Source organism: Tribolium castaneum, chromosome 7, assembly GCF_031307605.1.
Source record: "Tribolium castaneum strain GA2 chromosome 7, icTriCast1.1, whole genome shotgun sequence".
NCBI classification, from domain to species: Eukaryota; Metazoa; Arthropoda; class Insecta; order Coleoptera; family Tenebrionidae; genus Tribolium; species Tribolium castaneum.
Genome location: NC_087400.1, coordinates 17,260,881 through 17,275,551, shown reverse-complemented (window position 1 = coordinate 17,275,551; position 14,671 = coordinate 17,260,881). Strand labels below are relative to the sequence as shown.

Here is a 14,671-nt window from a genome sequence, read left to right as displayed (position 1 = left end):
CTTGTGTTTGCATTTTTTGAATATTTAAGCATGCTCAGTTTTTTGATAAAACTGTGGTTTGCACAACTATTAGGTAATTTGAATTTGAATAAAATTTCTTTATTTTTCAGCGTCACAATCCAATTAATTTGTGAAATTTTGTCCAAAACAGGACAAATTATTTTAGAATTGGTGTAGTTTTGTACTGTTTGCCTTTTGCGCTAAAAACTCAATTAAAAAAAACTTTTAAATTAAGCTAATAGGAGGTAGTAAGTAAGTAAGTAAGAGCCTGATTAGCAAATATTTTGAGAAATATGTATTATTTGTGAAAACTATAAATTCCATAATTGTCTTTATGATTATTATTAACACTTGTTTTCTAATAATAATAATTAATAAGTATCAAAATCATCATGTCCTAAACTTTCATATATTTGACTCCATTTTTTATAAATTTCTTTTTTGGGGAAATTCTTAACTGTCAAATTTGCTCCAATATCAAGATATGGAAAATCATTTTCCTCCACTTTTAGTTGTGGCCAAGAAACATTTTCCATTAGCGTTGGTGTCGGATTCCTAAAAGAAAACTGAAAAATATTTTGAAACATAAAATTTTTAAGTGTAATTACCTAAATTTGGCAAAATTGGTCCACAGTTTAATTAAACGATTTCGTACAATTTGATCTTCTTTTGGAAAACTTTTGATGTCATGAATAAAATCAAAAAGATAATATAATTCCTCGGCATGAGCAACACTTCCAGTACCTAAAACATGACTAAAAAATCAGGTACAGTAAAAACTTGTAAGTATTACCTGGATAAGTTAGACTAAACCCTGCAAAATTTCCGTCGTAAGAAAATTGGTAAAAGTAAGTTGGAGCGAATTTTGAGTAAATCTCGGCTTGTTTCATAATCGGGCGAGTCATGTCATTATCACTGGAAAACTGGACGAATTTTAGGAAAATGATAATTGAAAAATGGTACCTACTCGAATGGCGTCTCCAATATTTTTCGAAAAGTTTTTCCCTCCTGTGTACATGTCTCGAATCTTTCGACCAATTTCATTTAATTTTTCTTCATCTCCTGTTATGTCAACCGGCACCAAAGTTTTATAAGAAATATCATACTGTTCGACATTTTTGTCAAAATTTTTGTGGTCCATTGATAAATTTTCCTCAGTGGTCATCCCAATCATTAAAGGCACTTTAACAAATTTACCACTTTTCAACAATTTGAACATTTTTTCACTAATAAAAGAATCCTCATTTTTGATTTCCAAAGTCGGGGCCCAACTTGATCCTTCAGTTGCCGCAAAATCATCACTTGTACCATTCAAAATCTAATTTAAAAACATGCTATCAGAGTGAAGTAACATTTCCACGCTTGTTAAAGTAGGCTAATTACTTGAACAGTACTTTTTTGTTTTTTTTTTGGTTGTTCTAAAGGTCAGGTCATATTTATTTATTTTTTTGTTGGTAATATTTTTTGAGGCTCCTTTTTACTATCTGAGTCCTAGATTTTAAACACTATTTTAAAACACGTTTCCGATAGCAACCTGTTTTCACTAATTTAAAACACGCTTCCCCTTAGCAACGTGTTTTAAATTAAAAAAATTTGAATAACGCTTGTTGCATAACAATAGCCCTCGAACTTTAAGCTTGTGTTTTCGCACTCGTATTATTAGTAACTATTTTTAGACAGAACAAGAAAAGTGCAAAAAAAAATTATATCATTGATCTTGTGATCAAAATCGAGAGAAAAACAAGAATGGTTGCTACAGTTCTTAAATAAAATTAAAAATAAGAAGCTAGTTTCCATTTTAGGTTTATTTCAGCAAAATTTTGCGAGAATAGTAAGTTTCTAATTAAAAAAGGCAATAATTTTTGAGGAAAATTTTTAAAAAATTTTTCATTTTTAAATGATTTACAAATCTAGAGAAACAGATGACAATAACCTCATTTTCGACTGGACGCTCGTGTAATCGTTAAAAATAAAAAAATATATAAATACAATGTATTTTTCTTTAAATGTTCAAACGTAAAACAAAATATTTTCAAAAAAAAATTAAAAACTCTTTTTAATAAAATGTTTAAATCAATAAATGTTCCATAACAAAAAAAAACGCACGCAAAATGACTTTTTAAGCAAAATTTTCTCGAGCAAATAGGAATATAAAAACAAAATCCTGGAATTAATTATGAGCACAGCAATGCAAGAAGTGCATGCGTGTGAACAAAACACCCTTTAGACTATTTTATAATTATTGTAATATTACTTAGGGACGGTTTACAGAAAGCGAAATTAAGATTTAATTCAGAATTAAACTAATTCGAATCAAGTTGCCATTTAAAATGCATTGACAAATATCAAGTTAATCGCGATTAAAATTTAACTGCAATTAAAATGTTCTGTAAACCGGCTCTTAGGACTGGTTTATAGAAGCGTCATTAATTTAATTCGCAATTAAATGCGTGATTAACTTATCACGTAACCAAACTGCCAATCTGATTGGTCTATTCGCGTTGTTAACTTTTAACAACAAATTAAAATTTGATGAAACTTTCTCTAAATCGGCCCTTAATTTTACATTTTTTGTGAAAGCAACAATTTCGTTTAGAACTTTGCTTAAAATTAACTGAAAGATAATATGTATTTATAAATATATGTACGAGTATTACTAGATTAGGTATATTGAACGCTTTTCTCACTTCTACAAACCTATTATATTCACTTTTTGTTTTACACAATCCTATCTCCGGTTTTGTATTTTTCGTATTTACCGTATGAAGATTATGTTTTTACCTATTAATTTTGAACTTAAATATTTTATGACTTTTTTAAATTTTTTGACCCTCCTTTCGATTTGCATCGGAAATTAAAAGTGAGCTCGATGAGTGGGCCTATTTGGCATAAAATCTGTCTTCCGTTTTGTTTTTCGATTCGTAGTTACTAGTTTTGAAGGTATTAGATAAAATTTCATTGAGTTTCTTTTTCCAATCACCTCACTAAATTCTCCTCCATCTAGTAAAATAAAAATTCATTAGAAAAAATTGAGTTATGGGTACTTGCACTTGTCCAAACTTAACCTTCAAATTTTTTAGTTCATTAACTTTTTTTCCAATTTTGAACACCGAAGAACAGATATAGGCTTTCTTTTTTAATTTTACAAATGTGATTTCAAAGTTCTTAAAAATAGGAGTATGACTATTGCAAGAAAACACTTTTATTATCGAAGTTTATTTCCGAACTGGAAACTTAATAAATAGAGAAAGGTAATATTCGATGTCTAAATGCCTGTTATTAGCTCTATAAATCGGCATTTATTATTTTACATGAGAAATTCACAGACGACAAGATGAGAATCATTTAAAAACACATTGTAGAAAACAACTCATTTTTAATTGACAAATGTTATTTTATAAATAAATTTTTATTTAGTAAAGTACTAATCTCGGTAACCAAAATAGAGAATTTCTTAATTGTGATTTTTCCAAAAGCTTCAAAGACACGACAGTAACAGAAACAAAACCGCTTTCGTCAACTCCATTAAAGCAATAAGGGAAATTTCGAAACGTTTATAAGAAAAGCATTGTTTAGGTTCAAGTTGCTGACCTACCTCAACATGGACGTCACAACGGTAGTGCTTATTCTCTTCCAAGAGAAATAGTGAAGATTGACTAAAATCAATATTTTATGATAACAATACTGTTGGACAGAAAATGATTAGTCTACACTAAAATGCAAATTAGGGTAAAGATGTTTATTGCCCATTTCGTCACACTTTTCAAAACAGATGTTGCTGTGAACAGATATGGGGTCTAAGCCGAAGCAAGCCCGAAAAAACCCTAATTTGCATTTTACTGCAGACTAATAATTCTCTGTCCCCAACAGTATTGTTATCATGAAATATTACCTTTAGTCAATCTTCACTATTTCGCTTGGAAGAGAGTACACAAGTTGAAAAACTTACAAAATCGTAAAACATTTCGGCAGCTGATCGAATCGTTCCTGGTTCCACGTTTTGCAAAAATTCAAGCAATTTTTTCGAATCATTTTGCTCAAGAAATGTCTCATTTATAAAACTAGCAGTGAGGAAAGCTTGTCGTCTCGGTTGCCTTTGATAGGCCCATGGCCCTAAAACGGACCCACTTTGACAAATTGCGGCCCAAAATAAATCTTCCGATTTGAGGTTAAGGAGGTGATAACCGACTGAAGCTGACCCTGCACTGTGCCCAAAAAGTGTGACTTTTTGAGGGTCCCCACTGAAAAATTCAATATTTTTGTGCACCCATTTCAAGGCCATATTCTGATCTTTTAACCCGTTGTTTCCGGGGATCGTATCATCTTGAGTGGAGAGAAAACCTAAAATCTTTTTGATAAAAAAACAAAATTTTTTGTTTTGGTGGTGGTGGTACCAAATGGTCCTAAACGGTAGTTAAAAGTAACTAAAACCACCCCATTTTCCACAAAGAGCCGTGGGTCGTATTGTTGGGTCATTCCTTCTGTGAAACCACCACCATGGATGTATACCATGACTGGAAATGACTCATTTACAAACTCCGGCAAGTTGGGTGTGTAAACATTTAAAAAAAGGCAATTTTCTGATTGATTCTCCAATTTGTTAAACATCTGGTAACAAACAACGTCCATAGTGGTGCAGTCCAAAACACCGTCCCAATTCCTGGGTTCACGAGGGGCTTGAAATCGCAAAGTACCAATAGGTGGTTGGGCATATGGTATTTTTTTGAAAGAGTAGAATTCATTGTTTTGGGTTTTTATTCTTTGCCCTCTTATTAAGCCGTTTGGGAGTTCCACCAAAGGGTCACTCAGATCGACCTAAAATTTATTGTAGTACAAACAAATTTCAAATTTATTTACCCCAATTTTTAGTGAGAAAAACACAAATAGTTGAATACACTTCATGTTTGTTGGGAGGCGTTTGTATCAAATGACTTTAATTTCATAAACGATTGGTCAATAAAACATGATTCGGTCAAATCTAACATTCACTTGAAACTCATTATCACTATAAGTGTTTTACAAGATTGGATAGTTTACTTTTTCACTTAAAAATCCAACCTAAGTTATTGCAATTTTTAATTTAAGATATTTTTTTTAATGTTTTAGAACAAATTCATACAGGCTGTTCCGTCTAAACCCCACATTAAAAGTATTAGAAGTTCTAAAAATGATAGTCATCTGAAAATTTGTATACAAACAATCTTTTAGGACCTGCTCAATGGTAATATTTGAAAGATGGCAGCACTTCCGGGTTATACCGGATGTGGCTACCAACTTCTTTATTTTAAATAGAAAACTATATTGTTTTATGCGCTTTTGAATTACTAGTTACTTTAAGGTAGTTTTCATAAGCTGTCCCTATACCTAAATTTAGCCGTTTACGAAATATTTATGGTTTTTAATTTTTTTTTGGATTTCCATCTTCCACTTCAAAAATCGATAACTTTGCCATTTTGTAGAATTTGGAAATATTTTTTAGCTCATTTGAAAGAGGAAGCCTAGATCTTTCCTGTGGTGTTTTCAAATCCCTACAAAGGAATAACAAACTCCAAAATTTTAAAGTTATGTTTCCAGAACTTTAAGCACCCATAACTCATTTTTTTCAAATGAAATGCCGAAAGTTTTATTTCATGAAATGGTAGAAAATTTAATTCTGCATCGGTCTATATTAACATTCCCTATACTTATGTTTAATAGTTTTCAAGGCACAATAACTTTTTGCTGGTATTGAGAAATTCATTAGCCATAGATCTATTCTCATACTTTGCCATGAAAACGAATGAAAAAATGTGAGAAATTAAAGTTTTTTAAACCAACATTTAATGAATTTATTTTATATTTAGGGGATGGATAACACAATTTTAAACAGAGTTTATCGTTTAAGTTTAATCAGAAATATTTTTATGACAAACTGCAAAAATAGCTGTGGTTAGTGAGAAATTTTCTACAATGACAAAAGACAACATTATTTGAAGATTATCACAAATAGATAAAGGGAATACTAACACAGATCAATGCAGAACAAAATTCTTCTCCATCTAGTAAAATAAAAATTGAAACATCCCATTTGAAAAAATTAAGTTATGGGTACTTGAAACTGTCCAAACTTAACCTTAAAATTTTCGGGTTTATTAACTTCTTTTTCAATTTTGAACAGATACAGGCCTTCTTTTTTAATTCTTCAAATATGATTTTGAAATCTTTAAAAGTAAGCGAGTTACCGATTTTTTAAATGACAGGTGCAAATCCAGAAATTTTCAAAAAATCCTAAATATCTCAAAAACAGTTAAATTTAGACATAAAGAAAGCTGATAAAAACTCCCTTAAAATAACTCAACTAATCCAAAAACACAGTGGAAAACATAGCATTCTATTTGAAATAAGAAAATTAATAGCGATTTCCGGTATAACCGAAAGTGCTGCCATCTTGAAAATATTTTCATTGAGTTAAACTCAACGGATTATGATTGAGTACCAACTTTCATCTGTATCTATATCTATCTATATCTGTATTAGAACTTTCCATACTTCTAATGTGAGGTTTAGACGTTATATTACTTTTCCTCAACGAAAATTCGCCACATTTTTCAAGTGTCTAAGCACAATTTTGATTTAAAAGATAAGTTATTTTTAATGTTTCAGTAAAACTGATTACAAAGTCACCAAAGTATAAATTTATGCTATTTTATCTTACTTGCCTAGATTTTAGTTTGTTCTTTCAATAAAAAAAAATATGTATAGTGACTGTTTCACTCGAGTAAGCTGTTTTAAAGAAAATTTCGTCAAAAACGGCTCAATAACCAAATAATTTAACCTGAAAATGGTAATTATACCTTTGGACGCGTCTAGGCTGTTTTTTAACCAAAATTTCATTAAATTTTTTTATAAAATTTTGTTAAAATACAGGGTGGTTTAAAGTTGTCAGACAAACTCTCATATGGTGATAACAGACGTTCAGTTAAGCACAAAAATTGAGTCAGATTTTTTTTAGGCAGCTTAATTTTGATATATTTTTTCATTTGTTTTGCATAACAACGGTGTCGATTTTTCCTCTTTTATTTTCTGTCATGTCGATGTTAATTTATTGTCGTATTCGTTTGATGTTCCAGAAGCTGTTTTTTCCGCTAACTAAAGTCAAAAAATGTGCTGCTATCTTGAAAATATTTTCATTAAGCAGAAGTTAACGGATTATGCCTGAGTAGCAACTTTCACATAAATATCTTTATTAGAACTTTTAATACTTTAATGAGGGGTTTTGACGGAATCATTATGTATAAGTTTATTTTTTTAAGTTACTTGTGTGTGCATTGACCTTTAACAAAAATCTTACAGCTTAAGTTTTATTTCAAAAATAAACACTAAAGTCAAATCTTTGAATGCACTTTTTTATCTTTTTCGGCCAAATCCTTTACGTTTGACTGTTTTATTTTTTTTATTCGAGTTTGTTTAATTCTTTCAAAATTTTAAATACATACGTATTTCGAGTTTATTTGCACATTAGCAAAAGTAGATAGTTATTATAAAGTAAGTATTCGCAAAGAAGGAATTCTTGAAAAATCATGTATACGTTGCTATACAAGGGATTTTATTTGCATTTGTAAAAAAACCGAATTATTTCCTAAACTGTCAACTTTTGGAAAAAAATTTAAAAGTAAAAAAGAAGTAAAATAAGACACTGAATAGTACTAAGTAATAAAACACAGGAGGTGCTATTTAAAAAAATCAAGTTATGGTCCTTCAAAGTTTACCAAAATGACATTTGTTTAACCACGGACAAAATATCCCAAAAACCAAGCGCTCTGTGATTTTTAATAATATGTGCCTGCAGATGCATTAAATTGTAAAAAAATTAAATAACTTCTGAACGGTTAAATTGCAAAAACTAAACTCATTTATAAAACCTAAAAAGTGCACATTTAAATATATACAAATATACAGGGGCTGCCATTAAAAAACTATGTTAAAGGCTGCACTGTAAAAACAGAACATCCTGTATAGGGCAAAATAATTTTGGAACGTGTCCTCTGACTTCCCATTTGCCATGCCACTTGATTTATTTCTATATCTTTGACAGTGTAAGTGCAATCGAGCGCGCGCCTATCAATGACTCACCCTGTATGTTACAATACACTGTAAAAGTTTTTTACAGAAAAACGAAATTATTGTGCAATTGCAATTTTCAAATATTTTAACTTTGTTTTGCTTTACTTTTTTATTCACAATTATTTTGGATGATATAGGGCACAAGAAAACAATACACTTTTCTCTAATTTTTCTTTAATTCCACATTACACAACAATGAATTAAAAAACTCTTAAAACTATTTTCAGTCTATTTTTTAGTCAAAACAAACATATCATTGACAGTTGGCCACAACCACGGCGCATGCACCCTTAATCAAAGGGGTAAACGTTCACAAAATCAATACGCGTTTCCGCATATCACAACTTATCCAAAAGGTGGCGTCCAATTCAACCACTTCCTCGTGTATACGTGAAAATCTACGAAAACCAACCCCACCCGCTGAATTTGTGACCGCTTTAATCCTGAAATTTTGTGTTTGTGATTGTGTAATGTAATCCTATCGGTGTTTGATTTTCAAGTAAACAGTGTGTGTCGTGTTTGGGTTTGGGGAAGAGGATATCTGCATGGTTAGTTAGTTTTATTTATTATTGATTGTGCGTTCTTGTGAAACCACAGTATGTTGTTATAAACAAATCAAGTGTTGGAACAATGAAAGGAAAAGTTGTATTGTTGGATTGTTTTCACTTTTCTTTAATTTTTTTTAGATGCAGTCTGTCTTTATTAAATTATTGACATTTCGTAGGAGCTGATTTTTTAGAGACCTGTTGTTATATTGATTTGGTCATTGCCACTTCAGTTAGTCATTTTTATTGTTAAACTTCAAGTTGAATAAATTATGCAAGAACAAAATAAATTGGTTCGCAACGACAGGACATTTATTTTTGCCAGTTTTCTTTATTTTATTCTTTCTTAATGCACTATTAAGATGGTTTGGATTACAGTGCCAGGAATAAAACAAGGCAAACCTTTTAACTAAAATCTACTAAAAAGTTAGACAAAACATTTAATTAATTTTACTTATTTAAATAATCAACGTAATATTGTCCCTGCGCATCCACCATTTTCAGCAATAATTATAAATAAAATACAAAATGTGTAATTCAGAAGCAAGGATCATTAATTTCAAAGAATTATTATAAAACGTAAAATAGGAAACTTCATGTTGACATTTTATGAATTGTGAGGTAGTACCTATAAACAAGTTTTACTGAAATTCAATAATAATCGTTCTTTAATTTTTATTTTTATTGAATTGGCACCAAAAGGGAACATATTATTATTTTGTTGGAAATAAGGCGTCACTTAGTGTATTTTAAAAGGGTATAATAACAGTGATAAAATATAAAATATTGCGATTTTATTTCTAAAAATTGTAGACACGAACGAAGGAAATAACGAGTAAGCAACCAGCTGAAAATTTCTTTTAAAATTATTGCTAGTCACGCCATTTATACTAAAATAGGTCAGAGGTTACACTTATTTACGCTTTTTGTCGCCTTGAATTTAGTCTTTTAAGTGTATTCTCGTTAGATTACTTGATTAGTCAATAACAGTATTGTTTCCAAAGTTTTTGTAAATTCTAAAATCCTAATTTGTAAACAAAAATATTTTCCTCTGATAGAAAAACATTATTTTTTACTTTTTAGTGCATCTTTTAAATAAAACCTTTTTTCTAAAAAAACTTTTTTTAAATTTTTTATTTATTCATTTTTAGTCTTTACTTATTCTAAACGTCTTTTTCCCTGAGATTTAGTTTCGCCGTATTATTGTAACACCATTATTTTGCTGGTTTGTGCACACTTGTTTAGTGGTATGTGATAGAATACAGCTGTTAGCATTGAAAGCACATCCTAACCTTTGTTCTGTCTCTATACTCTATCGTCCAAAATAAATGAATTTAAAAAAATAGCGACATTTGTTTGTAATGAAACGTAATGAAAATGATTAGGTATTAATATATTTCCCAATGACCAACATACCGTTAATGTACACATCGAAAACCCATTTGTAAACATAACCTAAAACTTCAAAACCCCTTTAAAGTTAAAAAAGTTAAAGTTAAGTTAAAAAAAAGCTTTTAAAACGGTCTTTAATACAAAAAATTAAAAATGCACACTTTGTGTTTAAATTACAAGTACTTTATTAAATGATAGGATGCAACATTCACAAAAACACTGATTTTAGTGCAAAAACAAAAAGGATTGGAAACTAAAATTAATGCCATTATTGATCAGTTGACCACAGTTTGAAATTTTTCGGCTTGGAAAAAATTTCTCTCAAAAACGAGTGAAATCGAGTGAAGCAAATAAAATAACATAAGTTTTAACTTAATTCTGTGATTTATAAGTCGTTTTACAAAATATTGATTCCAGGTTCAGAAACATTGAAATGACATCAATTTCAACTTACTGTTGAAAAAATAATATTGTCAGATTAGTTTGATACTTTTTTGACTTGTTGCGTTTGCGGATATGCTTAAATCGTAAAGGGAGAAATTTGTAAAAAGAGTATAAACGTGAAACCGTTCTACAAACATCTTTTATGACTCTTTTCAAAATGCCCGCGAACTTTCTTCCCCAATTGGAAATTTCAAACCAGTGGTGTAGTCAGCATATTTTAGTTTTGGGGGTACTTGTAAAGTTTGTCAAAATACACTTTATTAAAAAACACCAACTGTTAACACTAATAATTAATATCATAACGTGCCATTAATTAAAACTACAATAAGTATTAAAAAAAATTTTAAAGCAAAAGGAACCCAAATAATCTGACGGAACAGAATCCATGATCCGCTTATGGTATTAGCTGATTTGTAGACACAGCTTTTGATTGTATACAGCGTGTTAGGGAAAACAATTTAAAGCTAGATAAGGAATGACAAGACAAATCGATTGAGTAAAATTTATGTAAATAAAAAATGCATCGTTTTCCTAAAAAATCGTTCTGAAAGTCCCAAATTTTAGAACCAGAATTATAAAAATTAGCGTAGATTTTAATATTATTAACAAAACAGCAGAAGAGGTAATTTAACTTCTTGTTTTTAATTGTAATTTGTGTTTTGTTATTAAATTTTACGAAAAAAAAACACATTTTTTGCCAAGATCGGGATTCGAACCTCCCACACAAATGAACATGTTTCCCACAATTTTGAAAAATTGGCAAAGTGCTCATGCGCCACCACCTCCATTGTGTTTTATGAAAAAATTAACTACTAATAAAATACCATAAGCTACACAGTGGCTCTCAACAGGTGGGTTAATAAAATTTCTGAAGAAAGTAAAAATGATATAAGGGTTTTTAACTATGCCATTCTCAAAAACTCTGTATACTTAGGCGGAAAATTCAGAATATGTAATAGATCGCCAAGAACCTAGTTTAGGGCACCTTCTCTCTACAAGTTTCTACCTCCACGGCTTAAATACTCGACAAAGTAAAAATGTAAAAAACCTGAAATTTAGCACAATTTTTTATCAAACTTCTCACCTTATTTTTGGGAAAATTTTGTTCAAAAACAAACAAAATAATTAATTACGATTTGTTATGAATTTATAGTTATGTTTTGGCAAAATCTCGCACTCAATCAAAACAAAACAAGCTAAGTATCATAAATTTTGATTTAATGTGATAACCCTTCAGCCAGTTTTAGCAAATTCTTCTAAAACATACTACTTCTTCTTATTAGAAAAAGAATTTCAATACACTGGAATTTTTTTGGAAGTGGCAATATGTAGTGGTAAAAGCTTTTTGATACTGTTCTTGTAATTACTTCTATCTTTGTACTAAGTTCTGTACAAGTTTTGCTCCATTTTGTTTTTTTCCTTTCAAAAATTGCCTTCTGTATATCTTTCTTTAAGCGACTAAAAGGACTAGGCACACTTCTTATGGGAATTTAAGGACCACTCAAATTGGATAATTTTTATGTCAATCGATGCATCTCAAAAAGCTGATCAACTCATATCATTGCACCAAACGTGTAAGTTGATTAGAAAATCCAGAAATAGCCACCGAATTTAAATTATTTCTATTGTTGGAGATATTAACTTCTGTCGGCTTAAATCCCTATTTCCATAAAAGTGTCTGTTCCCTATACCTGACCCCCAATCCAGTAATTGTAGTATAATACCGCAGTGTTGTAAATCTCCAAGATATACGTACAAGCTCTTTGTACTCACCGAAAAGCCGCCCCAATGCTTTTCTTATGGGACAAATCTTCACTTTGATTGCAATTTCTGGCGTTTTTAATTAAGCTACACGTTTGGTGGACTGATATGATTTGTTCAGTTTTTTAAGACGCATCGATTGACATAAAAATTGCTCAATTTGAGTGGTCCTTAAATTCTCATAAGACGTGTGCCTAGTCCTTTCTTTTAATTTTTGAAACCTTATTTTGAAATTATTATGTTCCATAACTAACACAGGTAACTTCAACTTTTCTGTTTTAAGATATACTGGTATTTCATTGAAGTATAATTTGTAATTAAGAAAGATAATATATTCCATACTCCAAATAGTACTGATGGTATAAATTCTGTTTAATTATTAATAATTGTTTGATCTCAAAGTTTCTCCTCTTTTTTTATATCACATGTTGTTGGTGACCGGAAATATGTGCCCAGGAAATAAGCGCACCGTAAATAAACGCACAAGGTAAAAAGCGCACAAAGAAAAAAGCGCACAAGGAATAAAGCGCGCAAAGAAAAAAGCGCACAAAGAAAAAAGCGCACAAGAAAAAAAGCGCACAAGGAAAAAAGTGCATAAGGAATAAAGCGCACAAGGAAAAAAGCGCACAAAGAAAAAAGCGCAACATTGCTTTTTTTGTACTCATTAAGATGCCCTATTTGCTACTTTTACAAACCTAAAATTATGTTCAAATCTGTTTAGGGAATACCTAATATTAAAAACAAATAAAAACCAAAAAAACGTTTTTGCATCTTTAGTTTTAAAAATTAATAAAAAATACAAAATATGCTTCTTTGATATCATTATTATTACCAAGTACGTAATGAACTATTGAACTATTTTATTAATTAATTTTTAAAACTGAATGTGAAAAACCGAATTTTTTTGTTTTTTTTTGGTTTTGGTTTTAATTTTTTTAACAGTAATTCTTGAACCGATTTGAAAAAAAAAGAAGCTAAAAAGGTATCCTAAAGAGCACAAACAATAATAGCATGTTATTAAAAAAATGTATAATTATTACGACATACTTTTTGGGGACACTCTATATAATTAAAAATATTATCCTGAAATGCGTCCTGCAAAATATACATAATACCACAATAAGCTGCTGAAAAAAAACTTATCTATCAATAGTTATTTGTATAATAATAAGGCACTCAAGTTAAATAGTTTTTTCTATAGCAGATGTTAAACTATTTCTTTATCAACTTTTTTGAGTAGATAAAATGGCACACTAATTTGAGGGGTAGACAAAATGTTTTAAATATATTTTATTCAATAAAATTTACCAATTGCAACATATTAATTGAAGTCCTGGTATAGAAAAAATTTATTGTACACGACGATAATGATTGTTTATCTACGAGTGAAAGGTCTTTATTGTCTTGTATAATAAATGACTAATAGTTCTAATCTGAGGTTACGGAGAAGAAACCGCGAGAAGATATTTATAATTTTTAGGTTAAAGTTTAAGACCAAAAAAGTAAATAAATTAAATAAATTGTATTTTTTTTACAAAAGTAAATGATTTGGCCGAAAACATTTGGATTTTAAACTTTGGTGATGACTTCTGTAATTACGTTGTTTCAAAAGTTTATTAACTTTACAGGTTATTTTATATGAAACTGAAAACTGAACAGTTTTGTGTTGCTTTCCACACTATTTTGTTCACTTTATACCGAAAGAAAACAATCACAAAAAAATTGGCAACCAGTTGACATTTCTAAGAACTTTCCAACTTTAATAGATTTCAGTAAACTTTCGGGTTTTAAACAAACAAGGAATGAACAACTAACTAATCGAGTTTGTGGATGAAGTTTCGAACAAGTTACATTTCTAATTAAAACACATTGTACACGTATTTCAATGTAGATCCTGTTTCAGTGTTAAATTAAAACTTTTCTTTTTTTCCAGATGAATTGTTAAGAACCATGTTTGCTCACATTGACTGTGGTTAGTTTAATACAGGTGGGTTTAAAATACATTCATAAATGTAATTAATCATATTAAAAAAATGTTTCAGATGAAATGACAGATAACTGTAGAGGACCTGTAGTTATAGGTAAGTAATTTTACTATAATTTTGACTAAAAATATGATTTGATCGTAATTTGAGATGAGCGGTGATAAAATTGTAGTTAAATCTAAAAATACAAGTCAAACATTAAACACTCACCAGTGTGTAACATCTGTGGACATAAATAGGGAAATATTTTTCGATTATGTATTAACATAGCGCTACTGAAACTATCTCAATTTAAATCGATTTGAAAAATAATGAAATTACAGCTTACTGAACCAATATATTGACTGAAAAGGGAAAAATATCGGTTCAAGCTTTTATCAAATTAGGAAGTTGCCACAATTAACTAAAAAAATGAATGTGTAAAACCAAAAGTGTTATTAT

General features: G+C 29.8%; 2 protein-coding genes across 4 annotated transcripts in view; one reads left to right on the top strand and one right to left on the bottom strand.

Moving 5' to 3' along the window:
- Nucleotides 1–272: 272 nt before the first annotated feature.
- Nucleotides 273–14,516, bottom strand: LOC661445 (juvenile hormone esterase-like). Of its 3 annotated transcripts, none has more exons than XM_064358119.1 (7): nt 14,441–14,516; nt 4,395–4,815; nt 3,950–4,341; nt 968–1,318; nt 794–923; nt 609–744; nt 273–555 (listed from the first exon to the last, which is right to left on the bottom strand). In XM_064358119.1, the coding sequence occupies exons 2-7, from the start codon at nt 4,627–4,629 to the stop codon at nt 372–374; spliced, it is 1,428 nt and encodes a 475-aa protein (XP_064214189.1). In that variant the 5' UTR covers nt 4,630–4,815; nt 14,441–14,516; the 3' UTR covers nt 273–371. The 3 variants fall into 3 exon arrangements, with proteins under 3 accessions (XP_064214189.1, XP_008191640.1, XP_008191641.1); XM_008193418.3 differs by lacking the exon at nt 14,441–14,516 and adding an exon at nt 4,858–5,022; XM_008193419.3 differs by lacking the exon at nt 14,441–14,516 and adding an exon at nt 4,858–5,033 and having other exon boundaries at nt 401–566.
- LOC661485 (uncharacterized protein) overlaps nt 8,451–14,671 on the top strand; it is a 66,451-nt gene continuing 60,230 nt past the window's right edge. Inside the window, exons 1-3 of the mRNA XM_008193415.3 lie at nt 8,451–8,651; nt 14,179–14,232; nt 14,288–14,326. Coding sequence (XP_008191637.1) covers nt 14,293–14,326 — 34 coding nt within the window. The 5' untranslated portion in view covers nt 8,451–8,651; nt 14,179–14,232; nt 14,288–14,292. The remainder of the gene's footprint in view (nt 8,652–14,178; nt 14,233–14,287; nt 14,327–14,671) is intronic.